Source organism: Artemia sp. Qi Xiang Cuo, chromosome 10 (genome assembly GCF_049724085.1).
Source record: "Artemia sp. Qi Xiang Cuo chromosome 10, ASM4972408v1, whole genome shotgun sequence".
Taxonomy (NCBI): Eukaryota; Metazoa; Arthropoda; class Branchiopoda; order Anostraca; family Artemiidae; genus Artemia; species Artemia sp. Qi Xiang Cuo.
Window position 1 is genome coordinate 68474003 of NC_142803.1, and position 26688 is coordinate 68500690.

The 26688-nt window shown below is 34.8% G+C and overlaps 1 protein-coding gene across 2 annotated transcripts in view; it reads left to right on the forward strand.

Moving 5' to 3' along the window:
• Positions 1-3526: 3526 nt before the first annotated feature.
• Positions 3527-26688, forward strand: part of LOC148948091 (alpha-2-macroglobulin-like protein 1) — a 113331-nt gene continuing 90169 nt past the window's right edge. For both annotated transcript variants that reach the window (XM_089095693.1, XM_089095694.1), the window contains exons 1-5: positions 3527-3667; positions 7016-7239; positions 13420-13602; positions 18627-18803; positions 26388-26492. In XM_089095693.1, coding sequence (XP_088951819.1) covers positions 7090-7239; positions 13420-13602; positions 18627-18803; positions 26388-26492 — 615 coding nt within the window. In that variant the 5' untranslated portion in view covers positions 3527-3667; positions 7016-7089. The remainder of the gene's footprint in view (positions 3668-7015; positions 7240-13419; positions 13603-18626; positions 18804-26387; positions 26493-26688) is intronic.

Consider the following 26688-nt stretch of genomic DNA (forward strand, 5'->3'; position numbering starts at 1 on the left):
TGATACGCTTAATATGATGGTGTTATTTTCATTAAGGTTCTATAACTTTTTTAAGGGGTCTTTCCCCCTTTTTTCGAAAATCAGCCAAATTTTCTCAGGCACGTAACTTTTGATGGGTAAGCTTAAACTTAATGAAACTTATATATTTGAAATCAGAATCAAAATTTGATTCTTTTGATGTATCTATTGGTATCAAAATCCCGTTTTTTAGAGTTTCGGTTACCATTGAGCCGGGTCGCTCCTTACTTACAGTTCGTTACCACGAATTGTTTGATAAGTTTTATAAAGTTTTGTCTTACCCATCAAATGTTAGGAGCCTGAAAAAATTTGCCTTATTTTTGAAAAAGAGGGAAACACTTCTTAAAATTTATAGAATCTTAATGAAAATTACACCGTCAGATTCAGCGTATCAGAAAACCCTACTGTAGAGGTTTCAAGCTGCTATCTGCAAAAATGTGGAATTTTGTATGTTTCGCCAGAAGAAAGATCATGGATGTGTGTTTATTGTTTTTTTTTCCCAGGGGTGATCGTATCGATCCAGTAGTGCTAGAATATCGCGATAGGGCTCATTCGAACGTAAACTAGAAGTTCTAGTGCCCTTTTAAGTGACAAAAAACATTGGAAGGCAACTAGGTCCCACGTTCAATTTTTTTTTCAAAGTCACCCAAGCAAAATTTTGAGATAGCCATTTTGTTCAGCATAGTCAAAAATCTAATAACTATGTCTTTGAAGGTGACTTAATCCCCCACTGCCCCCGGGGGAAGGGCTGCAAGTTATGAACTTTGCCCATTGTTTACATATAGTATTGGTTGTTGGGAAGTATACAGACGTTTTCAGGAGTGATTTTTTCTAGTAGGGAGGGGTCGGGGGAGGGGATTACGTGGGAGTATCTTTCCATGGAGGATTTTTTCATGGGGGAAGGGACATATCTATAAAGGGGGTGCCAGATGTCTAAGGATTATTTTAAAAACGATCAGAAATTAAATAAATAAAAACAAGTTTTTTAAACTGAAAGTAAGGAGCAGCATTAAAACTTGAAACGAACAGAAATTATTAAGTATATAAAGGGGTTTGCCCCCTAATCAATACCTCGCTCTTGATGCTAAAGTTTTTTTTTTAGTACTTTTAAAAGAGCTATCTATTCTAATTAAACTGCCTTTGTGATTCAAGGGCCATTCTTAAGGAATTGGAACAAAATTCGAACTTTAGCGTAAAGAATGAGGTATTGACTAGGGGGCAGATCTCCTCATATACGTGATAATTTTTGTTCGTTTTAAGTTTTATATTTGCTCCTTACTTTCAGTTGAAAAACTTGTTTTTTTATATTTAATTTAAGAAAGGAACGAAAGATAAGAAGCAAAAAACCACAAAATACCTTTTCTGGTTATCCGTAGTATCCTTTCAGTTAAATGTCCTTTCGAATAAGATAGTACAAACACACATCAGGGTATACCCCTGATATTTTTTGCAGTAAGTATAAAGGCTAATTAATTGGTGGTGTTTGATGCGTAGATGGACGTTTTACTCCTCTAATTTTTTTCTTCCTTCAATTGCTTAATCTGGAATGGGAGTCTGAATCTCCTTAACAAATTGTTTGTAGCATAATCAAGGCGTAAGCCTTGGCCAACAGTGGCCTATGACCAGGATATTATATGGCCTGGACTAGGGTATTATATGGTCTACGGCTAGGGTCTATGGCCGTTAGGAAACTCGGCCTTTTTGTTAAAATTGTTATGGTTTAGATTCTTTCTTTCTCAACACTAAGTGTTGAGAAACACTTAGTATGCAACACTAAGTAGATAGGCTAAATATTTGTTTGATTGTTCTGTTTTGATTTTCCTAAAGGCTTTAGGTCCGTTGTTTTTCAAGACTTTCTTCTTTGTTTCGTCACAATAGACCAGTCTCGCTTTAGATACTTTATTGTTTTTAACATAGTCAAATGGGTAGTCAAAAGAACTCCTAAAGCTGTGGGTAGTCAGGGTAGTTAAATGGATTATCAGAAGCTAACATCTTCTCCAATTCTGGCTTTACGTGGTGTTAGTGTTGTTGCAGGCATGATTGTTGCGTATATTATTGGTTTTGTGTGTTCTCAATCATCAAATAATAAAACAAATGTAAATAAGTTTTAGATTAATCGTACTAACAAAAAGTTATGCCAGTTCAAGGCCTCTGTGAATAAAGTCAGCGAAAAAATGGGCAAACAGCAAGTCAGAAAAGATACAACACGACAAAAACTACCTTGACAAAAAAGAATTGAGCCAACAATAAAATAGAAGGAAAGGAAGCTGTAAATTTATCAAATTGATTACTAGTTCGTTATTAATTAAAAGCCTTTGTGACTAAAAATTATCAAGTAATTTGGCAAACAATAAATCTGCAGATAATACATTAGACAAAATAACAAAATGTAAGTTGTGAATTAATTAAGTTAATGAACAAGCTATATGATAAATCAAAAGCCTCTGTGACTAAAATTTACAAAATCTGCAAACAATAAAGTCTGCAAAAAAAAAAAAAAAAAAAAAAAAAAAAAAAAAAAAAATGGAAATAAGTAAAGAAAAACTGACAACAGTAACCTGCCCTGTCTTATTTCTATAGGTAAAGGTAAATTTCGTAAAGAGAATTTATAAAATAAATTTGCAGTTTTTACAAATCTGAAATTCCTATGAAATTTTAAGTTGGACAAATTCAATTCTGCAAAAAAATGGAAATTCGGTTCTTGAAGACAGAATGCTAAATAATTGTACAAGAATTCTACAGGATGCTATTCTGAAAATAGAAAATTCTCCACCAAAAATTTCCCAATAAAATGAAATTTCAACAGCTCAGATGGTTAGGACGCACACAGTGTTTAGAAAGCACTCATCTCCCGGATTTGGTTTTTGGTAATTCTCACCCTAGTTGTTGCCCCCAAAGAGGTGAAAAAATCAATTATACATAAATCAACGTACCGCACCTTCTCCACGTCTTAACGTAGGAATTACATCAATATTCTGCAAGGTTCGCAAAATATCAACATTTCAAAATACTGATATATCGGAATATCGGTAAAAAATGTCAGTATATCACCTACCAGAATATCAAAACATCATAAATATCAAAAATAATAAGTAAAAATAAACTACTAAAAATACTAAAGATTACAGTGAGATAAGATAAAATATAGTGTATACTTAATTCAATAAAACAAAAGGATGAACAACAGACAATAGTAACCTGAACCAAAAAAGGAATGTTTAGTTGCTTTGATGAATTCAAATAACCTAAAACGACGAGACGAACAGCGTGAATGTATTTAATAAAAATAATATTACATGTGTCAGAATTAGGAAGCTTTCACAATTCTTTCAAAGCGCTTCAATTCTTGATGTTTCATAAAAATGATCCCCAAGTTTTTTTTTTATTATAGATTTTATTTTTTTTTAAATCTTTTTGCTTCATTTATAATTAGAAAAGATTAGATTTAACTTTTTTAACTTTAGCTTTGTTTGATAATGTTTTTAACAGATATTCGTATGGACAACCCTGTCAAATGGGATACAAGCTTTCTGCAGTCATTGACAAGTCTTGGAGTAGGTTCTGGCAGAGGGACTGGACGCGTCTTGTCAGTGAGCCACTTCACAGCGAGGACTCAACGACTAGAAGTATTCTGCACATTTCTGGAAAAGTGAGGACTCTCATTTCAATTAGTAGTTTAAAATAGCATACAGTATATTATTGTAATATAAAATTTGTTATATATTTGCTTATTGTATTTATTGTACATTGTTTGTTTTATATTTATATTTTATATAGGTAGAACGCAGCAGAATACAACATGTACGAAAAACTTTAATAAATAAATAATATTAACATTTTGATTACTAAATATCAGTATATGTACATTAAACTGACAATGCACATTCATTTGTATTTTTTTCAGTAAAGTGCAAATTATGTTCTGGCCTTGGGAAGGCATAGGATTTTGAGCCCTGCTCATGTTAAATTCTGCTCTTTTTGAGTTTGACTTGGTTGTTTATTGTAATTTCTGTTTGTTTTGGGTTTCATTTATTTATCAATGCTGATTTGTGGTAGTTTCAAGCTTGGTAGATTATTCGATTTTATTATCGCTTTACTTTTCTTTGAAAAACTTATTTTGTGGAAAAAGTTTATTTTATTTAATTTCTGTTCGTTTTGTATTTACATAGTGCTTTTCAGAGAAAAAGAAAATAATGCTTTAAATCTTTTCGTTTTTTTAAGATTATAGTTTGGCCTGCTATTTGTATGCTGGAGAAAAAATTTTCAGCAATTTTTAACAACATACACCCTTTTAAAATCTGGATACAAATGGTAGTGTTTAATTTAGTTTCATACCTATTCTAATTGACCTGAAATAGAAAACTTGATACCATTCGCAAGAAATTCTGTTTACTTTCTTTGATAGCTTGGATACACTTACGCTATTTTGATTTGGTTAAATTTTAAGAGCAGAAGCAGTCCCGAAAGTTTGAACATAATACCCTCAGTCATTCTTGGGATACTGCTGAGATGCCTTATTGTGAATTAGCATTAACCCAGTGCATTTTGATTTAATCTTAAGGCGACACTTAGTTCTTAAACATAATGGGCAAATAGGAGGGTGGGCGTGGGAGGGGGATTAGTTGCCCTCCAATAACTTTTACTATTAAAAAGGGCATCAGCCCTTTCTATTTTCAATCGAATGAGCCCTTTTCAAAGTTCCTACGACAACTCCTTCGGTACGAAGTGCCCTGGTCTAAAAAAAAGAATATAATAATACATTGTACCCACATCGATCTTTACTATAAAAATGTCAAGCCTTCCAATCACTTTCGACTATTAAAAAGGGCAGTGGCTATTTCAATTTCCAATGGAATGAGCCCTTTTTGAGTTTCTACGACAACGCTTTCTATAAAAACCTTATGTGCCCCCAGGGCATAAATTGCAGCCCTTGCCATGAGGGCTGTGAGGGGGTTGTCATCCTCAAAGAGCTAATTTCCTGAACTTTCAACTACGTTAAACAAATCGGATGTCTTAAAATTTTGATTGGATGTGTTTGGGGAAAATGGTGGGCGTGAGAGGCGGGTCAGTTGCCTCCAATCACTTCCGACTTTTAAAAAGAGCACTAGCCCTTTCAATTTCCAATTGAATGAGCCCTTAAATATTTTTTAAGTTTCTACGACAACGCTTTGTATGAAAAAAACTTATATGCCCCAGGGCATAACTTAAAACCCTTGCCCTGGGGGGTGTAAGGGGGTTGTCATCCTCAAAGACATAATTTCCGGTCTTTTCAACTACGTTGAACAAAATGGCTATCTCAAAATTTTGATTGGATGTGTTTGGGGAAATGGTGGGCGTGAGAGCCGGGTTACTTGCCGTCCAATCATTTTCGACTATTAAAAAGGGCACTAGCCGTCACAATTTCCAATGGAATGATTCCTTTTTGTATTTTCTACGACAACTCTTTCTATAGAAAAAACCTTATACGCCTCCAGGGCATAACTTACAACCCATGCCCTGAGGGCTCTGGGGGGAGTGTTATCCTTAAAAACATAATTTCCGGACCTTTTACCTACGTCAAACAAAATGGCTATCTCAAAATTTTTATTGGATGTGTTTGGGAAAATGGTGGGTGTGAGAGGGGTGTTAGTTACCCTCCAATCACTTTTTTTTAATTTCCAATCGAATGAACCCTTTTTGAAGTTTCTACAACATCACTATCTATAAAAACCTTATATGCCCCCAGAGCATAACTTACAACCCTTGCCCCGACGGCTCTGAGGGGGTTATCATCCTCAAAGATCTAATTTCTATAACTTTTGACTAAGTTGAACAAAATGGCTAACTAAAAATTTTGATTGGATGTGTTTGGGGAAAAGGTGGGTGTGATAGGGGGGATAGTTGCCCACAAATCACTTTCGAATATTAAAAATGGCACTAGCCCTTTGAATTTCCAATCGAATGAGCTCTTTTTCAATGTTCTATGACAAAGATTTCAATAAAAACCTCATATGCCCTCAGGGCATAACTTAAAACCCTTACTCTGAGGACTGTGGGGGGAGTGTCATCCTCAAAGATATAATTTCCGGATTTTTCAACTACTTAGAACAAAATGGCTGTCTCAAAATTTTGATTGAATGTGTTTGGATAAATAGTGGGTGTAGAAGGGGTGTTAGTTGCCTTCCAATCACTTTCGACTATTAAAAAGGGCACTAGTCATTTCAATTTCCATTCGAATGATCCTTTTTTGAAGTTTCTACGACAAAGTTTTCTATAAAATCCTTATATGCCCCCAAGGGATAACCTACAACCCTTGCCCTGAGGGATCTGGGGGGGGGGGGGGGTTGCCAACCTCAACGAGCTAGTTACCAGAAATTTCAATTCCGCTGAACAAAATTACTATCTAAAAATTTTTATTGGATGTTTTTTAGGGCAAGATGGTCGTAAGCGGCGGGTTATTTGCCCTCCAATCACTTTCGACTGTTAATTTTCAATCGAATGAACCTTTTTTTAAGTTTCTACGACAACGCTTTCTATAAAAACCTTTGTGCCCCCAGGGCATAACTTACAACATTTGCCCTGAAGGCTGTGGGGGAGTGTCCTCCTCAAAAACATAATTTCTATCTGGAAATCAACTATGCTGAACAAAATGGCTATCTCAAAATTTTCATGGGATGTGTTTTTTGGAAATGGTGGGCGTGGAAAGGGTGTTAGTTGCCTTCCAATAACTTTCGACTATCAAAAAGGGCACAAGCCACTCCAATTTCCAATCGAATGAGCCCTTTTCGAAGTTTTTACGACAACTCCTTCGATACGAAGTGCCCTGGTCTAAAGCAAAAAAAAATAAACAAATAATACATTGTGCCAACATCGTTCTTTACTTAGGCAGTGCGATCGCGCTGCCTATGATTTACAAGTTAATTTGAATCGACCGATTTCTAACTTCTAATTAAAATAACAATTTGACTAATTGTAAATTTGTCTAATCAAATTATTTTAATGTGTCAATATATTTTAGGGACTTGGATGCCATAAGACTACTATCAAGATGTCTGAATTCACTCCCCCTATGTCACTAATGAGTGGTATAGCATGAAAATTGGGCTTTTCGTCGTTGTAACTGAAGATGGGACTGGAATTTCTTTCAATAAAACAGCAACAGTTGATCTCAAAGATTCATCGTATACAATAGTGATGGGTGGCACTGATGTTTTCAAGCTTGGTATACCAGTAATTGGCCCGGTAAACAAGTCTATAATATCCATTTCCAGTTTAATCTTTGTCGCATATTTTTTATTTAGTACCGTCGATTCAATTTAATTTATTAATTAGCTTAAAAAACTTTAAACATATGCAAAGTGTCTACCTTTTTGTCTCTCCTTTTTACAATGTAAGGAAGACTGTGCTGGCAAACGATATTTAAACTCTTAAATCCATTTTACATTTGAGCACATGTTTTCCAGCTATTCAATCCGCTGTAACTTCCCCTAGATAAACTGGTGACTGCTGAAAACGCTTCTCGCTTCATCGTTGCTTCGAAAGACATAGCAGTTAGCCTAGTTCTTAGTTTTTAGTAGACATAGCGGTTTACCCCTGTTTTAGCCCAGACATCGCGGTTAGCCCAGTTTTCATTATTGGTGTTTGTTTGAGTAAAACAGGACTGCGCTTGTCATTGATAGATGCCGAAGAAGTTGGAATCCGTATCCTCATCCGTCTCTGTCCCCACACCTGGTCTTCATGTACCAACAGATTCAGCGTCTAAGTGTGTTTCACTGTCAGCTGTGGGGATGGGCTTTGATGTGTCAACTTTCTCAGAAACAACTGCTCTTTCTGCTTCAGACTCACAGTCGTTGCGAACAGACTCACACCAAGAAAAAGTCATGTCCACTTAGCTTCGTTTAGCAACTAAACCAAGCTGATTAGGTGGAAAGCATAAGTAATTTTTTTTCCCCAATGCGTTTCTAGCTTCGCCAAGAGTTTTCTCACTGGGCTTGCATCCAATGTATCAACAGTCAAAATCTCACTCTTCTCGTCCGAATGATAACATTTGTCACCATTTGACATCTAAAAACATACTTGCAGTACACTGGACTGAAAGAATACTGAATATGTAGATTGGAGCCTAGACCAAGCAGCTTTTAATCACTAAAGAAATTCGAAAGAGACGTTTGAGGTACTGGAGATATATGACAAGAATGAAAGAGGGCAAACTCCCATAGGACGTTTGGTACTGGAAACCGCAAGGTCTGCGCAGAAGTGGAAGGCAGTGCTTAACCATTAGTCGATTACTGGAGAAAGAGGTTGCACAGTTAAGCAAGTCAATGGAGGAGCTCTGGTCGAAAAAGATTTGAGGTCATTAAGTACGTAAATGAAGAAGCCTGAAATCAAACAGTTTGTTTTAACAAATTTTATGTAAGGAGCGACTCTGACCAATGGTAACCGAAACTCTAAAAAAGAGGATTTTTTATGACAATTGATATATAAAAATATTGGCTTTTTATGTTGACTCCAAATATATGAAATTCATTAAGTTTAATGATTACCCATTAAAAGCTACGATCCTGAAAAATTTACCTAATTTTCGAAAAAATAGGGAAACACCCCTCAAATTTGAGTGATCTTAATAAAAATCACGCCATTAAATTTAGCATATTAGAGAACCCTCCTGTCTTATTTACAAAAATATTGAATTTTTCATTTTGTCCCAGAAGAAAAAATCACGGATACGTTTTCATTTTATTTTTCCCCAGCGGTGAACGTGTCAACCTAACAATTTTGAAAATTTGGAAGAGGGCTGTTTCGAACGCAAATTAAAAGCTCTAACTCTTTTTAAAAGGCCAAAAGTGATTCGATTGAATTGAAATGGATGGTTCCTCCTCTCTTCCTGCAAGGATTCAGGAGGCTGATAAAGTGATTCGATTGGATTGAAATGGATGGTTCCTCCTCTCTTCCTGCAAGGATTCAGGAGGCTGATAAAGTGATTCGATTGGATTGAAATGGATGGTTCCTCCTCTCTTCCTGCAAGGATTAAGGAGGCTGAGAAAGTGATTCGATTGGATTGAAATGGAGGTGTCCTCCTATCTTCCTTAAAGGATTAAGGAGTCTGATCCAGTGATTCGAGTGGATTTACAGGGAGGGTGCCTCCTCTATACCTGCAAGGATTAAGGAGGCTGATAAAGAGATGCTATAGAATTGAAATGGATGGTTCCTCCTCTCTTCCTGCAAGGATTAAGGAGGCGGATTCAGTGATTCGAGTGAATTGATAGGGAGGGTTCCTCCTTACGTCCTTCCCTGATTACGGAGGCTGATAAAGTGATTCGAGTGGATTTAAAGGGAGGGGTAATAATCTCTAAAGGCAAGTATTAAGGAGGCTGATCTAGTGATTCGATTGAATTGAAATGCGGTTTTTCAAAAAAAAACTACATCTATTTGGCATCTATTACGTATCACTATATGACGTCATGGCATCATGCAAAATTCCCATTAACAAAAGTGGTTCATTATTTAGGGGGTTTTGGAGTTACGTCACAAAGAATCCGAAATAATATAGAAGTAATAATGAAATAGTCTGAAATGATTCATGATCTGAAATGAATATTTACCTACAATCTGAAGTGAATCTGAAATAATAACGCATAATTACCTATATTTTTCAAGGAAAAGCAGATAATAGTTAATATGGTACCAAACCTCTATCAAAGCCTGTAGAAACTAAGAAAAGACTAACTATGAAAAAAAGAACACAGGATCAAACAAAGGAATAAAAATAATTTCAAAACTCTGGTGCAAATAGTGTCTTTTGACTGTCTCTGGTACTCGTTCCGTTTGTACCTACTTGCTCAGGTTCCCCAGCTGTTCCGACTAAGTATTTTTACTTACTCAGTTACTCGTGCCGGTTCGAGCTACTTGCTCAGGTACCCGTGCCCATCTGAGTAAGTCTTTTGACCGACTCAGGTACTCTTGCCGTTTGTACCTACTTACTCAGGTACCCGTGCTGTTCCGACTAAGTCTTTTTAACTTCTCAGGTACTCGTGCCGTTTCTACCTACTTACTCAGGTACCCGAGCTGTTCTGAGTAAGTCTTTTGACTTGCTCAGGTACCCGTGCCGTTTCTACCTAAGTACTCCCTTACCCGTGCTGTTCTGAGTAAGTCTTTTGACTTTATCAGGTACCCGTGCCGTTTCTACCTACTTGCTCAGGTTCCCGAGCCGTTCTGAGTAAGTCTTTTGACTTACTCAGGTACCCTTGCCGTTTCTAGATTATACCCTTGTTAAACTTTGGTAACCTAGGCCGATCAAACGGTATTTAAGAGCTTTCCCGCCAAAAATCGATGTTTGATCAATAGCTAGTTTACATAATTCAGGATCGTGCTGGACGTATGCTGACCCTGAAGGCAGACTACCTCGTTTTTAACGACTACCCCGAAATATCGGTCTAATATCATTGGGCTTGCGGGGATTAAGGGGTAGCAGTTGAGGGTATGTAGGAGATTCTCAATTGCGGCTGAGATTAGTAGGGAGGGAGTCACGAAATAATTTTTTTTTTCTTTGACTACATTAAAATGAACAAATGATCTTAAGAAATTAAGAGAGGGGTTATTTGGTCGCACATTCTGGGATGATTCTTCATGTAAAGAGCAACAGCTTAAAAAAATAGCCTTTGGGTGAAAAATACATCATACATTTTGGTATCACAAGATGGAAAAAAGAAAGAGAGATAGAAAGATATGAGAGTCGAGCTAAACAAGTACCTGACAAAAAAGTGATCACCATGAGAAAAATAAGGAAACTATCAACTCGGAAAAGATCGACCATCCTTTACGGCTGCTTTTAGTGGCATCAAGTCACAAAATTTAGGAAGGGGGGGGAATGTATTTTTAAAATTTTTGAGGGAACGGCCAATGGTGAGTTGTTGTCTACCACTCTTTCGGAAGCTCGGAGGACTCCCGCACTAAATGTCATAGGGATATCGCCCTTGCCTCATTCCGAGTCATGTGCCCTCAGTATGGCCACCTTCTCTGTCGAACATCATCGGTTATTCGGGGCTGCTTGGTGAAAAACCTGATCCTGGTGTTGGGTACTCTATCAGCCCATTGAATCACAAGTATTCTTCGCTTGCAATTATTCTCAAATCCAAGTAACCTTTTCTCTACAGCTCTAGACAGGCTTCAGCAATCGCATCGATAGGTCGAAATGAAGATTACAATGCTGTTAAACAGACTCAGTTTCTACCTAAAAGAATACTTGCTAGATCTAAGGAAAGAGATACTACAGAGACTTGTGCTACAGACTCTGCTAGAGAGACCAAATGGCAAAAGCTAAGAAAATGGAAAAAAGAAACTTTCCCCAGTTTTTTTTAAGGATTGTTGTTTCTGTTTCATTGTTTTTAACTTTTTTCTTTGTTCTCCTTGAAAATGTTCTTTATTCTAGCTTTGTTTAAGGCGTTATTCTTGTTTTTCTCTATTATTCATTTTACTTCCGCCTGAAACACTTTATTCTATGGCTTTTTTCATTCTACTGTTGGTACTCTCAATTAATTATGGTGTTGGCCTACAAAGGACAAGGTGTTTTTGTTTTACATGCAACTGTCACGTGACTTGTGGGGGATATATTCATTTTTATCAGACTAATACTAAAGGATGAAAGTTGGGATGGATGGATAATAGACGAACATTAGCAACTACACCATTAGATAACTTTTTCGTTTTGTTTTTGATGGATTTTTTTTAACCCTTTTAAAAAACTTAAACTGACAATATCAATTTTCTGTCTTTATTTTATTATAATTTTGAGCTATTTATTGCTATTAAAACACATTGAAATGAAATTTTGCTTACAGTTGGAGTTGAACATAAGAAGCAGTGACGAAGAAGTGATTGAAATGATGATGAAGTGAAGATTTTTCAATAATGATGAATAAATAATAGATAATATTGATGAAATAATGAAAAATTAATTAGCATCATAAATAATGCCGCTCCACTAACCGTAAGCCTAGTCAATTAATTATTTATTTGGTAGTTATCTGTATTTATTTATATATTAATTAACTCTTTACTTTTCCGTGTTTATTATAATTTTTTGCTATTTATTGCTATTGTAACACACTGGAATAAAACTTAGTTTATAGACAGAGTAAAAAATAATGATAACAGTGGTGATGAAATAAGGGTGATTATTAAATAGTAAAGATGAAAATAATACATGATAGAGATGAAATAATGAAAAATTAGTTAACTTCATAAATAAGGCCTGTCTACTCAAAGGTGGCCTAGTGAATAATTTTGATAAACATTTATGAATACCTTAGACCTTAGTTCCTCCTGTGCCTCCAGAGGCACCTAGGGCATCCACGAAAAGTCTCAAGTCATCTCGGAGGTGTGCTGCAGCTAGTACGTCTTCCCATTCGGGCTTGGGGGACGCATGTATATTTGACAAGTTTCTTCTGTGTGAACGTCTGTGGGTGTTTCTAGGATGGCCTCGTCTTCTTGATCCTTCTGGTTGCCAGAAGAGGATAGAGTTTGGCAAGCGATTTCTTCACATCCTGATGACATGCCCAAGATAACGCCATCTACGTTGACGGATAACGTCTGTTATTAAAGGCAGTTGGACCTGTTTCCTGATGGTGTCATTTCTTATCCTCTGTATCCAGTTTATATTTAGGATTCTTCTGAGGCAAGTGTTTTCAAATGATTGTATTTTTTCTCTTTTTGTTGGTTGAGGTGCCAGGTCTCAGATCCGTAAAGCAGTACTGACTGAACATTGCCTTGGAACAGTCATATCTTTAGCCTCAAGGAGTATTTTTGAGATTCCCAAACTCGCCTCGTGTGCTTGTCCCAACCTAAGTTGGACTTCTCTTGCGTTTGAGCCAGTGTTTTCGACTGTACTGCCCAGGTATCTGAACTCAACCACCTGCTCTATTCGGTCAGCTCCACACTTAATATCAAGAGGAGATCCACTGGTAGTCATGCTTTTTGTTTTATTTGTGTTAATTTTCAGTCCAAATTGTTCTGCTGCATCTTTAACACTATTTATAAGGGTCTGCAGTCTCAGTTTGCAAGTTTCAAGAAGGCTTATGTCGTCAGCAAAATCGAGATCTCCAAGTCTGGCCAGCTCACCAATATCAATCCCATATCTCTGGCAATTACTTAAGATGTAGTCAAACACAAGGATGAACTGTAAAGGGGGGGAGAGGAAATATCCCTGCTTAAACATCACAATCAGTATACGGCACTATTCCCACAAATATTTCAAAGCCTATAAAGGGGGCCATTTAGTTCTCTTAAAAAAAAAAAAAAATAGTAAGTATTCATTAATATAAAATTTTTCTAGGTCGAGCTTCTGGTAACTCTGGTCTTCTGCCCTTCAGTTTTCTTTGATTTTCTATTATTATTAGACAAATTAAAATAAAATGTATTTTATAGGTGACACTGAAGACGGAGGATAAGACATCTCTGGCTAACCAAGTAATCAAGCTTTGCTTATCTGCTCGATGTACTAATTTTACAATGGCTGAACAATGCAAAAACTCCACCACTGACAAAAATGGATATATTGAGTATTCCTTTGTTCCGACAATAGCCAATTGCACTTCATACACGGTAACGGTAAGTTTTTTTGCCTCTAAGCTGAAAATTAGCCGAATTTAACAGTTGCCCCTGGAAATTAGCTCAATTAATGACCTGTGACTCATCATTTCCTGTGAAGGTTGGTTTTAAATCCTTTGTTTTCTCAGTGGAACGAAAGTTAGCTCACTTTGTCATTTTAGTCCAGGAAGTTAGTTCTTTTAGTAGCTAATTGCCCTTTATGTATGACGGCTAGTTTTAAATCCTTCTTATACCAGTTGCCTGAAAATGAGCCCAGTTTGACTTTTTCTCCCAGGAAATTTATTTGAGAAAATTAGTTCCGTGCATACACAATTATATACTGTGAAGATATATTTAAATATTTGTTTTTGCCAGTGGACTGAAAATTAGCCCAATCTGGCATTGTATCACTTGGGCCTTTTAGTTATGAGAAAATTCCAACTAACCCATGCATTTAATTTCATTCAAAGATGAAATGTCAATAGAAGGTAAATATGGGCAAAAAAAAGTCCCTCATGAGAACTAAATTGGCATAATAACATGTATAATAGAAAATAAAATCATAATATATTAAGTAAAGTTAAATATGTTAAAAACGTATTTTATCCAAAATAGACTTCCAAATACTTGTGATGAAACTTTGTAGTCCATTTTGACGTCACTGTTGCCAGATACTAGTTCCAGGTATCGAAGTTTAGAAATAAAAACTTCCATGCATGGCCAATAATATACTGTGAAGATAGATTTTAGATATTTTTTGGGATCAGTGGACTGAAAATTAGCCCAATCTGGCATTTGTATCACTTGGGTATCTTAGTTATGAGAAAATGCCAACTAACCCATGGATTTAATTTTATTCAAAGAAGAAATCTCAATAGAAGGTAAATGTGGGCAAAAAAGAAAAAAAATGTCCCTCATGAGAACTAAATTGGCATAATAACATGTATAATAGAAAATAAAATCAAAATATGTTAAGTAGAGTAAAATATTTTAAAACGTATTTTATCCAAAAAAGACTCTTCCAAATACTTGTGATGAAATTTTGTAGTCCATTTTGAATTAACAGTTGCCAGATACTAATTCCAGGCATCGAGTTTTAGAAATAAAAACTTCCAGCCAAATTGATTATTCTCAAATATTAGATTTGTTATATGATTTTAATTTTACATTTTTCATAGTGAAGTAATTTTAATTTGTGAAATATTTGTGTGTCACAACGTTGGCTTAGTATTTATAAGAAGTGCCATTGGCTCTTATGATTTTTTTGTATCGATACATAGACACTTTGATATCTTATTGAATGTAATTTTTTATTGAAATAGTATGCAAAGAATTTATCTTTTTTTAAACCATTGTGCTGGCAAAAGACGACTGCACTTTATTGAGCAATTGGTCATTCTTTGAAATTCCGATTTTGAGGTTAAATTTTTCAAAAATTTGGCACTAGGAAACATTGGAAGAAGTTGGCTGTTCAGAAATTAATCACAAAGAAATGGTTGGAATCAGCAATATCTTCGCTATTCTTTCTAGCAATATTTTCCATTCCAGTGGTTTGATCTTGGAGTAGTAATTTTTAGACTGGTTTGATCGTTTTATTTTTATTCTTCTTTGACTTTAGGTTTCGTATTTGTTTTTTTATGTTATTATGCAGCAATAAGGGTACCTTTTTGGTGACAGGTGAGATATTCGTGTCATTTCTCTTCTTCTTCTTCCTACTGACCAGAGTCGTTGTTTTTCAAGATTTGATTCTTTGTTTAAACCCATCTTTTACAATCGAACGAGCGTTTGCTACGGTTTTTGGTTGGCAGTGCGGGTAAATACGTACAACATTCATTTTTTGCCGTAATTTTACGGGCATGATCAAAATAGACAGTCAATTAATCAATTTAAGGTTGTTCTGAATTATCTTTGACTCAAGATTGGATGTTCGACCCGTCAAAATCATCATAGGTGATGCGGTGAATGACCTTTAAAGTGAACGAGGAATGGTATTGGTAGACGGTAGATGGTAGATGGCATTGGTAGATTGGTAGAAGGTGAACGAGGAATGGTATGTAATACTACAGCTGGTTACTGTGTAAGAACTGTATTATGATTACAGTAGATAATTACCATAAATTTTTGTATTTCAATCTTTTTTTTCACGAACTGTCATTTTAACAAGGGGTTGCATTTATCAGATTATCCAAGAGTTTTTTAAATGCTTTCATTAATTTTAACTTATAATTAATGAATTTATAACTGTCACACGCCTAGGAATTATGATAATTCTGGCGGCTAAAAATTCAGAGCCATCTACCAATAAATGCTCAAAAATTGGTAACGAATTGTAAGTAAGGAGTGACTCGGTTCAATAGCAACTGAAACACTAAAAAACGGAATTTTGATACCAATAATATATCAAAAGAATTTGATTTTTATGCTGATTTTAAATATATAAGTTTCATTAAGTTTAGTCTTACCCATAAAAGGTTACGAGCCTGAGAAAATTTGCCTCATTTAAAAAAAGGGGGGAAAATTCTTTTAAAGATATAGAATCTTAACGAAAATCACACCATCAGATTCAGCGTATTAGAGAACCCTATCGTAGAGGTTTCAAGCTTCTATGTGCAAAAATGTGGATTTTTGTATTTTTTGCCAGAAGAAAGATCACGGATGCGTGTTTAATTGTTTTTTTTTTCCCAGTAGTGATTGTATCGACCCAATTGTCCTAGAATATTGTGAGAGGGCTCATTCGATCAGAAATTAAAAGTTCTAGCGCTCTTTCTGAGTGACCAAAAAAATTGGAGGGCAACAAAGCTTAAAACGAACAGGAATTATTAAGTATATGAATACGGTTGCCTCCTCCTCAACACCTCGTTCTTTACGCTAAAGTTTGAATTTTGTCCCAATTCTTTAAGAACGACTCCTGAAACACAAGAGTAGTTTAATTAGAACAATAAGAATTTTTTTTCCAAAGCACTAAACAGCACTAAAGCGTAAACAGCGAGGTGTTGAGGAGGATGCAATCCCCTTCATATACGTAATAATCTCTGTTCGTTTTAAGTTTTAATATTGCAAAATATTTTCAGTTGAAAGAATATGCTTTTTTTTGTTTAATTTCTGTCAAGAATAAAAAATAATAGGTTAAAATCCAAATGTTTTTCTCCACGTTTAAAGAAAAGATAAAACCCACTGGAAAAAGAAGAACAGGGATCGAATTTATATTTATTTTGTTCCAAAAATAAAAAGATGAAAGATTGAATCCCCAAGATAAAAAAAGGATAGGGATAAATACCATGGGATCTGTTCTAACAAAGGTTACAATTCTGAAAGATAATAAAACAATAGGGATAAAATCCTTACGTTCTTTAGCCCAAATAACAAATTACATAAATAAAATCCTCAAAAATATAGGGATAAATTGGGATACGGTTCAAAAAAATGTTGCCTGAAACAACTTTTTCTTTTCTCGCAGAGTACTTTTGGTCAATGAAGAAAAGAAGCTAAGCAGTATTTTTTAAATAAGTAAATCGTGTCGGTTTGAGCTGCATGCCTCCTAGGGGCTTGAATATGCCACGTATCCTGTATATTTTTCTTCTTTTCCTCTATACACAGCGTCATATCCCGTCGTACTCCAAATCATTAGTGCTCTTCAAAAGTTATCGTTCAGTCATAATTTGTATTCCCAGAGTACAAAAGGACAATTACAAAGTCCTAGCGTTTTGCTCCATAAATTATAAAAGGGCAGATAAAATCCTGGAAATAGAGAATGGGGATACAATCCCCTTTTCCTGCTTTATAATTAAAAAAGGGACGATTAGATCACAGGATTATAATTTGTTTTCAGTAAAAGGCCAACGATGAAGTAGGTTTTTAAGAAAAGAAGCAGTAGCCAAACTCTTGTTTGTAGTGATTTTTGTTCGTTTTAAGCTTCATTTGTATATTCAGTGTAAATTTTACTCGTTTTAAAATTTATTTATTGATCTATATTAGTACCTTTTGTATGTTTATTTCTTATGATTATTTATGTAATTTATGTTTGTTTTGGGTTTATTTACTCTTTAATAATAATAGATTGTTTGTTCCTTTTAAGTTTCATTTATATGTCCAATTTATGTTTTTCTCGTTTTAAGATCTATTTAAAAATTTACATTAGCACATGTATGTTTGTTTCCTATGATTGTTTATTTATTTTTGTTTGGGTTTCATCTATTCTTTAATAGCAATTTCTGGTCGTTTTGAGTTATTATAGGATTTTATTTCTGCTAACTTTAAGTTTAATATTTCCTTTACTTTTCTTTGAAAAACTTTTTTTTTTGATTTTTTTTTATGAGAGAAAAGGAAGAAAAATGTTGATGCAAAATTATTCAAATTTCATTCACACTTTATGGTGATGAGCTACATATCCCGTTGATGAATTTGCGTCTAAATATAGCACAAATCGTACAATGTTCCATATCAGTAGTGCTTAGTGTTTCAAACAAAGTTATCTTAGTTTGAAGCTAGGATTATCCCGCCCCCCCCCCCTTAAAAAATTGTAATTTATGTGCTTTGATTAAACTTCATTTTTAAAAAGTATTTGCGTGATGGTAATAATATGAACAATTCAAAGCTTCGCTGTTTCTATGCCTTACTCAATTTGCATTAGTTTAGATGACATTAATGCATGGAGTATAATATCGTTTTCGGAAATCGTTTTTCCTGTTCGAGATTTTCTTTTTTTTATGGAGAATAATATATTATGAGATAGAGGTCTACTATTTGGGGAACTATGAGAGAAACAGAAAGTTTGTGTAACCTATGACAGGTTTTAACGACCGTTTTTGTTGCAGTTGAAGATAATTTCGTTGAAGTTGGAGATGCAGAACTCTAGCTGCAACTGCAGAGCTTCAACTGCGGGCAAAGATTCAAGACCTTTTTTTTTTTACTGGAGATAAGATGCTATGACATAATTGTTGGCTTATGGATTTTTAGGGGACTATGGGTAAAGGAGAACGCAGGTGGCTATTTTTGTTGTTGAAAACAATATGCTATTACATAAAGATTGGCTATTTGTTTTTTAGGGAACTATGGGTAAAGCAGAGAGTAGGCATCGACTAAAACAGGTTTATTCACCATCCGAAACTGGAATGGAATTCTTCAATATCACCAAAGTTCAGAGATGTGACACTGCTAAGCCAATGGAAATATCACTTATGGTTACTGGAGATTCAGACGATGTGTTTGACGTTCACTTTCAGGTAAGTTCTTATGCAAAGAGAGTGTACAGAAAATTCCTAAGATTATTCTGAAGTTCCTCTTTTTATCGAAAAGTCTAAAATAAAAATCATGAAAATCTAAACATTTACCAGTTTTTAACTGAGCAATAGTAATTTATCCTAGATAATTGAATCAATTAAAAGACATTCTTTTTTCTGTACATGGAATCGCAGCCACTGGAAAAGGAATCTCTAGTTTGTTTCTCTTTAAACTTTTTCTTTATTCATATTTTGAAAATGACATTTTTATTCAGTGACATTTTTATTATACATACAAATGAAATTTGTATTCAGTTTGAAAAATAGGTGTATGTACAATAGATGTGTATGTACAATAGGCAAGGTGTATGCACAATAGATTGTATGTACAATAGGCAAGGTGTATGTACAATAGATTTGTATGTACAATAGGAAAGGTGTATGCACAATAGATTGTATGTACAATATGCAAGGTGTATGTTCAATAGATTTGTATGTACAATAGGCAAGGTGTATGCACAATAGATTGTATGTACAGTAGGCAAGGTGTATTTACAATAGATTTGTATGTACAATAGGCAAGGTGTATGCACAATAGATTGTATGTACAATAGGCAAGGTGTATGTTCAATAGATGTGTATGTACAATAGGCAAGGTGTATTAACAATAGATTGTATGTACAATAGGCAAGGTGTATGTTCAATATATTTGTATGTACAATAGGAAAGGTGTATGAACAATAGATTTTATGTAAAATAGGCAAGGTGTATGTACAATATATTTGTATGTACAATAGGCAAGGTGTATGCACAATAGATTTGGACCTTCTTGTCTATCCTCTTTTCCCTCCCTAAAATCTCATAATTTGCGAAAGTTTTGCACGATGTTTTATGTTGTTCACAGTATTCATGTTTGTATTTTCGAGTCTCCCCCCCCAGACATGATGGCATGGTTTGGAACATATGCCGCAAATTATTTTTCAAGGATAGGCAATAGCCGACAACGCTTTAAAAATTAGCAGAAATGTTCTCATGACTCCATCAATTATTACTGGTGATGCTCTGTCTAGTACAAGAGCGTAGTATACTTACATAAGTTTTTTGTTGCGAAAATTCATGAAAACGTGGTGGCACCACACCAAACTGAAAGATCAATTCAAATATATATATTTTTTATTGTATATTTTAATATATTAGTATATATTTTTTAATATATTTATGTATATTAAAATTTCCTTATGATGACTACAGAGTCAAAGTAATGTCAAACTATTTCAAAGTGATGTTGGATGCTGTCCGAAATCAAAATACATTCACAGCATAAAAGGATTGCCTAGTAGTTTCCATCAATTACTGCTGATTGCTCCCTTCAATAATTGTTGGGTGAAAGTCCGCTGTTGGTCATTAATAGAAGTTGCCAGCAGCATTAGATAGTAAAGGTTGGGGAATGGAGTAATACTTAGACTCCCTTTTTACACCCTCTGTAAAACAACCTAAACGTCTAGTCAGAGAGACCAGACAGGTCTCTCTGGAAGAAGAAAACTCTCTCGGAAAATCTCCTCTCTATTTACATGTCACTTCAGATTCCCGCGCTTAGTGCTAGTTTAGGGGGAGGGGGTAACCTTCTGGTATTACCGAACGGTAATCTTATCTATGCTCGGCAAAGGTGTCTCGATCTTTAGAGCCGTATCACCAGATATCTTCTTTTGTATAATATATCTCAATAGCATGGGAGTGCCCTCCTATAACAAGTTCGTATCAAACTTCCCATAACCTAAAACGGGAAGGCGTCATAACATCTAACCGTCAGGAGCAATAACGTCATTTTGTCTTCCAAATCCGTTATAACATCGACAAAAAAATTCGTCAGAACCACTAACCGTCATAACATCTAAATTTTAAGATTTTACTTTTTGGGGTTTAGAGGGGGAAAAGTACCTAGGTTAGGTTACGTATTTAATACATGCTATGCTTTATCCCCACCCCCCTGATGTGCAAATAGATAGTCGAAATTTGTTTCTAAACTATTATATACTAATTACTATTATATAAACTTATAAATTTTTTTAGATGTTAAGACGGTTAGTGGTTCTGACGGATTTTCCTTTTAGATGTTATGACGTTTAGTCCTTGTGACGGTTAGTCGAAATGGTAGCAACCCCACCTAAAACCTGGATGAGAAGCTAAAATATAGGCATTTCTAAAAAGAAGTCAGAAACTTACTATTACTTTATTACTATTAAATTACTATTTTACTACTTTATTACTATTAAATTACTACTTTATTACTACTGGTATTATTATTATTATTATTTCTTCTCTCAATAAAACACAACTGGCTAAAAACGGACAAAATATATAAGTACAGGACGAACCGCTCAAGGGGCTCTGAACCAATTAGTGACACCCGCCACCCAAATGAAAAACTAGCCTCCCCGTGACAACGCTGTCTGGACAGTTTAAAATTTCCTGGGTGGCCAGCGTGATGACTCATCAGCCTAGATTTTCGGACAAGCTGATTAGCGAATTCTTTCCAGGCGTCTATTAATTCTCAACAAAAAGAAAAATATTAAGGGAAGCTAAGAGAAAGGACAAAAAGATTTTTAGCTAAGTAGCTAAGGCCATGAGTGAAGCAATGAATTTAGGGAATGGATAATATCATCAGACAGAAAACAATCCGGCCCATAACAATCAGGCAGAAAAAAAGAGAAACTTATTGCCCATTCAATGTTCTTTCGAAAAATAACAATTAAACTGAAAACAGGTCATCTCTTTATTTCATTTTTACGAACAGAATAGAAAAAGTACTCCTGGAAGCAGAACAGAAAACAGAAACGGTGCCAGCGCTTAATTCTAAGACTTTTCTAATTACTCGGACAACTATTTACATTTCTACTTAATAAAGGAATATATTATTATGGGCTGTATTCCCAGTCGTATTAGTTTATCAAAAAGCTGTAAGTAACCTCTCTTCTTCTTAAAAAAAAACACCTAAATGGGCTCCTTTTGGCTTCCAACTGCACTCAAATTTCACTCAAATTTCACAAAATCCCAGCCATAAAAAAAAAACAAAAAAAAAAAAAAAAAACATAATATATCCTCAATTAAGGGTCAAATACATAGTACATTTTTTTTTCTTTTCTTGACTTGTGTAAAGATCCTGAACTGAAGCTGCCTTTTCCCAGCAGTTTAAAACCTACAGGCCGGCTAGTACCGATACGGCTCTTCTTGCTTGCTCCAGCTCTCTTTTGCACAAGTTTACAAAACAAGTTCTCCCATTTCTACCGATTTTGAATTTTAAAAATTTGGAAAAGTACTTTTAATATGATGTTTGGAATTCTTTCGTTTTGTCAATTCATGAAAAAATATTTCACGCAATACAAAAAAAGGGTTTCATTTCTAAAACTATAAAAAGGACTTTTAACTGATAATTAGAGCCAGGGACCAAACCGTCATCAGAAACCATGTGTTGTTCATTAATTTTCCCCGAGAAAGAATTGTTGATTAAAACATCACCACAGTAGACAGAATATACAGTATCGACAAAGGATATACTCTCCATTAAAAATAAGTGACAAAGATTTAAAACCGCACAATATTCATACTCCGCCTTCGCGCACGCGCTATGCCGATGTACACATCACGAGAAGCCTATGGAAAAGCCTATTTTTTTCTCCGACCACTAGCAACTAAACTAAGGTTCTGACGTATATTCTCAGGGTCAGTACGTGCGGTATCAAATGTGCGTTATGTTTGGAAAAAGAAGACGCTACAGTCTACAGTGAACATCACGAAATAACGCGTATAGGTCAAGTGTAGAGAACTTACTGTCTTCTACGTCCTACAGACCCATTAATTTATCTGATGGCAACGAAGAGATTTATAACATAAAAAGATCAGATTGACACTCCCGTATTTATGGCAAGTGATAAGACAAAGAATTTAGGCAAATTCTAATCAAGGAAATGCCTTTTTCATTTAACGTCTCATGGACAGGGTTACCACCCAGTGAAAAAATCATTAAAATTTAGTGATTTATTGGTTGATTTAGTGATCCCTTCAATAATCTTGTGAATTATGTGCTGATTAAGTGATTTCTTTTTTTAGACAATATGAAAAGTCACTAGAAATAGTGATAAATAACTAGCGATGACAACCCTGTACATAGGGAATTAAAGTAGTTAAAGAAATTTAAAGTAAAGTTGTTAGATCAAAAAATGAATTTATTCAACAATTAATTTAACAATAAGGGACAAATACTTGATTACGCTACCCATACGATACTCTTATGACTATAAAGATGGGACGGAAAATAGGCCAACAGCCTCCAACCATCGATTATCCACCAAAAACAAAGCCAGATTAATGTGTCACGTGTAATTATCAATACCAGTATAGATATCCATCTTGGCCCAGAACAATGCGCCATATTGAAAAGTTCTAGGGTCTAGGATTCTTGAATAGTATACTAAATAAGCAAGAGGAAGGACTTTGGACTGTGTCCGAAAATAATTTTTCTAAGGTAGGAAGCAAGGCTGGCAGTTGATTGGGTGGAGGATTAAACAGGTTATCCACGTTTATTTTATTAGTTTTGATAGATTTTGTTCTAAGTAACACAGCAAAATCTGAAATAAAACGTTGGGTTAAATGGCCAGATAACATTCTTATACAGGGTTGCCACATGGTGAGAAAATCACTTGATTTTAGTATTTTTTGGCTGATTTTGTGATTTCTTCAATAATCTAGTGATTTATGTGCTGATTTAGTGATTTTTCTAGACAATATAAAAAGTCACTATAAATAGTGATAAATTACTAGGGGTGCCAACCCTGTTTTATACCAAGTGTCTACGATTACCCAAAACACAGGAAGTCTCATTACAGTTGAAAAATGTTTGGAAGAAAGGATGACGCTAGTAGCCATAGTTTTCAAACATGACCGCGAAAAATGGATGCTTCAAAAATCCAAAGAAAATATGCTAGATGGTTTCCCAGGGAACTTTGTAAGATAGATTTCTCACTCGTTTGAACGATTTTATGCATAGCATAAATCTAATCTACATACGGTTAGACATATTAATGTACTTATATATTATATTATACGTACAATTTTATATAAGACATATTACATAAAACACATGTAAAATACGGTAAATATGGAGCAGTTCATATAATTGACCTACAAATAAAGTGAACATACCAGTCGATGCTATTTGTTGTGCTCTTTCTGAATATTATAATCGATTTTCTTGCAAATTCTATTTTAAGCCTCTTTGGGGCCCTTGAAAATGATTTTTTTTTCTATGGATTTTGGGTATAAAAGGGTTAAAACTTTGGTTTCAAACCTATTTTGTTAAATTTATATAATCCATAAGCATTGATTTTTCATACTTAAGTCGGATAAAAAATTCAAAATAATTTCTCCATTTTTCTATCTGCCATATTTCTTCTGTCGGCTTTGATATTTTTCAATATAGACGTGAAACGGCAGTTTTAAAGTGGCATAACAGAATAAGAAGAAAACATGGCGGAATTGTTTTAATTTTTTTTCAACTTAATCTTGACGAATCAATGTTTGTGAATTATACCACTTTACAAAATGGACTTATAATGAAATTATAACTTTGTAAGAAATATTTTAACCCATTTTTATATCCAAAACTATAGAAAGAAATTATTATTTTCAATATAAAACTAAGAGAGGAAAAAAAAATAATAAATGTAAAATTAAATCAAAAAAGGTTTATTATTTTCAATGGTCCTAAAAGAGCTTAAAATTGAATCTGTAAGAAAGAACATAAAAATGACCTTGAGTGGTATGTTCACTTTGTTCGTAGGTTAATTATATGAACTGCTCCATGTTTACCTAAAATACATTTACATAAAAATACATCATATTATACATAAAATTTTATACATATTATATAGTGTAAATAAAAATAAGCTCCGAAAAATGTGGCTCCATCCCACTGTTTGCGGCTATAATGAAATAAATATTGAGATTTGTAGGACTCGTTTGGCAGATTAGAGATGATGGCTTGCAAAATTAGTGCTTTCAGGAATGTAAGTGGGGCAAAACGATAAAGAATGAGGTCTGAAGAGGTCGTAACCAAATATTTAGAGGGAGTCAAAAATTGATTGCTGGGGAGGGGGATAAAGAGTGAAGCTGGGAGCAGGGTGAGGGGCAGAGACTTTTGGTCTTTGGTCTCTGATGAAATGTTAGAAATGCAGTTAAAGTGTTAAGCTCTTAGAGCAAGGTTAAAAATGTTAAGCACAGGTGTTTTCAATGTGTAATACTTTTTGAATAAAACTGTTGGTCTTTTGTATAATCGCATTGATCTTATCGTGTACAAGTCATCAGCTGTTTCAGTGTTTCCAGTGCAAAGTAAAAAGTTCCCCACCCTCTCTACCTCTGCTCTTATCTAGATTTTCTACTATAGCGATAAGATAAGGAAATATATGTGATAAGATATGTGTTTTAACCTGAAAAAAGTCTGATAAAAAAAGTAAACGATTTGTAAAGGAATTTTCACGTTATTTGTATAGGGGTTTCTCAGATTTGAACAAAAGTCAGGTCCTTTCTTTTGGCAATATTTTTATAACTAAATTTCAAAAGTCATTTTGCCTGGAACTATTATATTCAGCTTCAAAATTTTGGTTTGAAAATTGGTCTTAGCTAAATTTCGCCCAAACTTTCACAGACAAGGTGTGGACGTGGGGTTCTTGATATCGGAAATTGGGATGATTGTATTCCTATGTTACTGGCAGTGTGACCTTTCACAATCACTTCTAGGCTAAATTGAATAAACTTTTGTAACATCATACGCCGGAGGCCTGAAGCTACAGCAATGCATTTCTTTGTTTATCTCATTTTGCAGTAAGACACGGTTGTAGCAGCAGCCGTGACCTACTGGGTGACCTACCGTGACTTAGTAAAGGATTCCACAAAGCAGGTGACGAATTCAATACATTTCTTCGGTGAGCTTACTGCATGATCTATTCTCTGCCGGTGACGAATTCAATACATGTCTTCTGTGAGCTTACTGCATGATCTATTCTCTGCCGGTGACGAATTCAATACATGTCTTCTGTGAGCTTACTGCATGATCTAGTCTCTGCCGGTGACGAATTCAATACATGTCTTTGGTGAGCTTACTGCATGATCTATTCTCTGCCGGTGACGAATTCAATACATGTCTTTGGTGAGCTTACTGCATGATCTATTCTCTGCCGGTGACGAATTTAATACATGGCTTCGGTGAGCATACCTTTTTTCTCTAAAGCATAAGGGATCGAATGGAATTTCTTTTGGATCAAGACAAATGAACTTCAAATTTTTGAGGGGAAGGTGGGGTTTTTTCCCCAGTCGTCATTCAGAATATAAGCTATAGTTTTTCTTTTGTATATCCATCGTCGCCAAATTTTACCCCTGACTGGGTGTGGACTGGGACAGCTAAACTCCGAATTTTTGGGGGGAATGTTTTTTTTTCGAGCGTCGTAAATGAAATACGGTATCCTATGTTCTTTTTTTTTATTTGTCGTCGTCCAAAATTTGCTGCTAGTCAGGTTTGATTTGTCTTATTTACAGGTAGTTTCACGTGGTGACTTGGTTCATAAGAAAGTGAAGACAATTTCTTTCAGTTCGCTCCCGACGCTCCGCCTAACTCAATATCAAACTTTTTCTCCGAACAACGTAAGTGATACTTTTCCTTAATGATTTTGAATTGCTGCGCTTCGTACTTTTTTTACGTGTCCTAATTTGACCTACATCAAATAATTTATTCTTCTCATCACTTTCTCTTTTATTTGGAATAAATATTGCTAATTTTCTACATATTCTGTTTTTAATTTATATATTTATATTATATATTATTAATACCAGCATATTG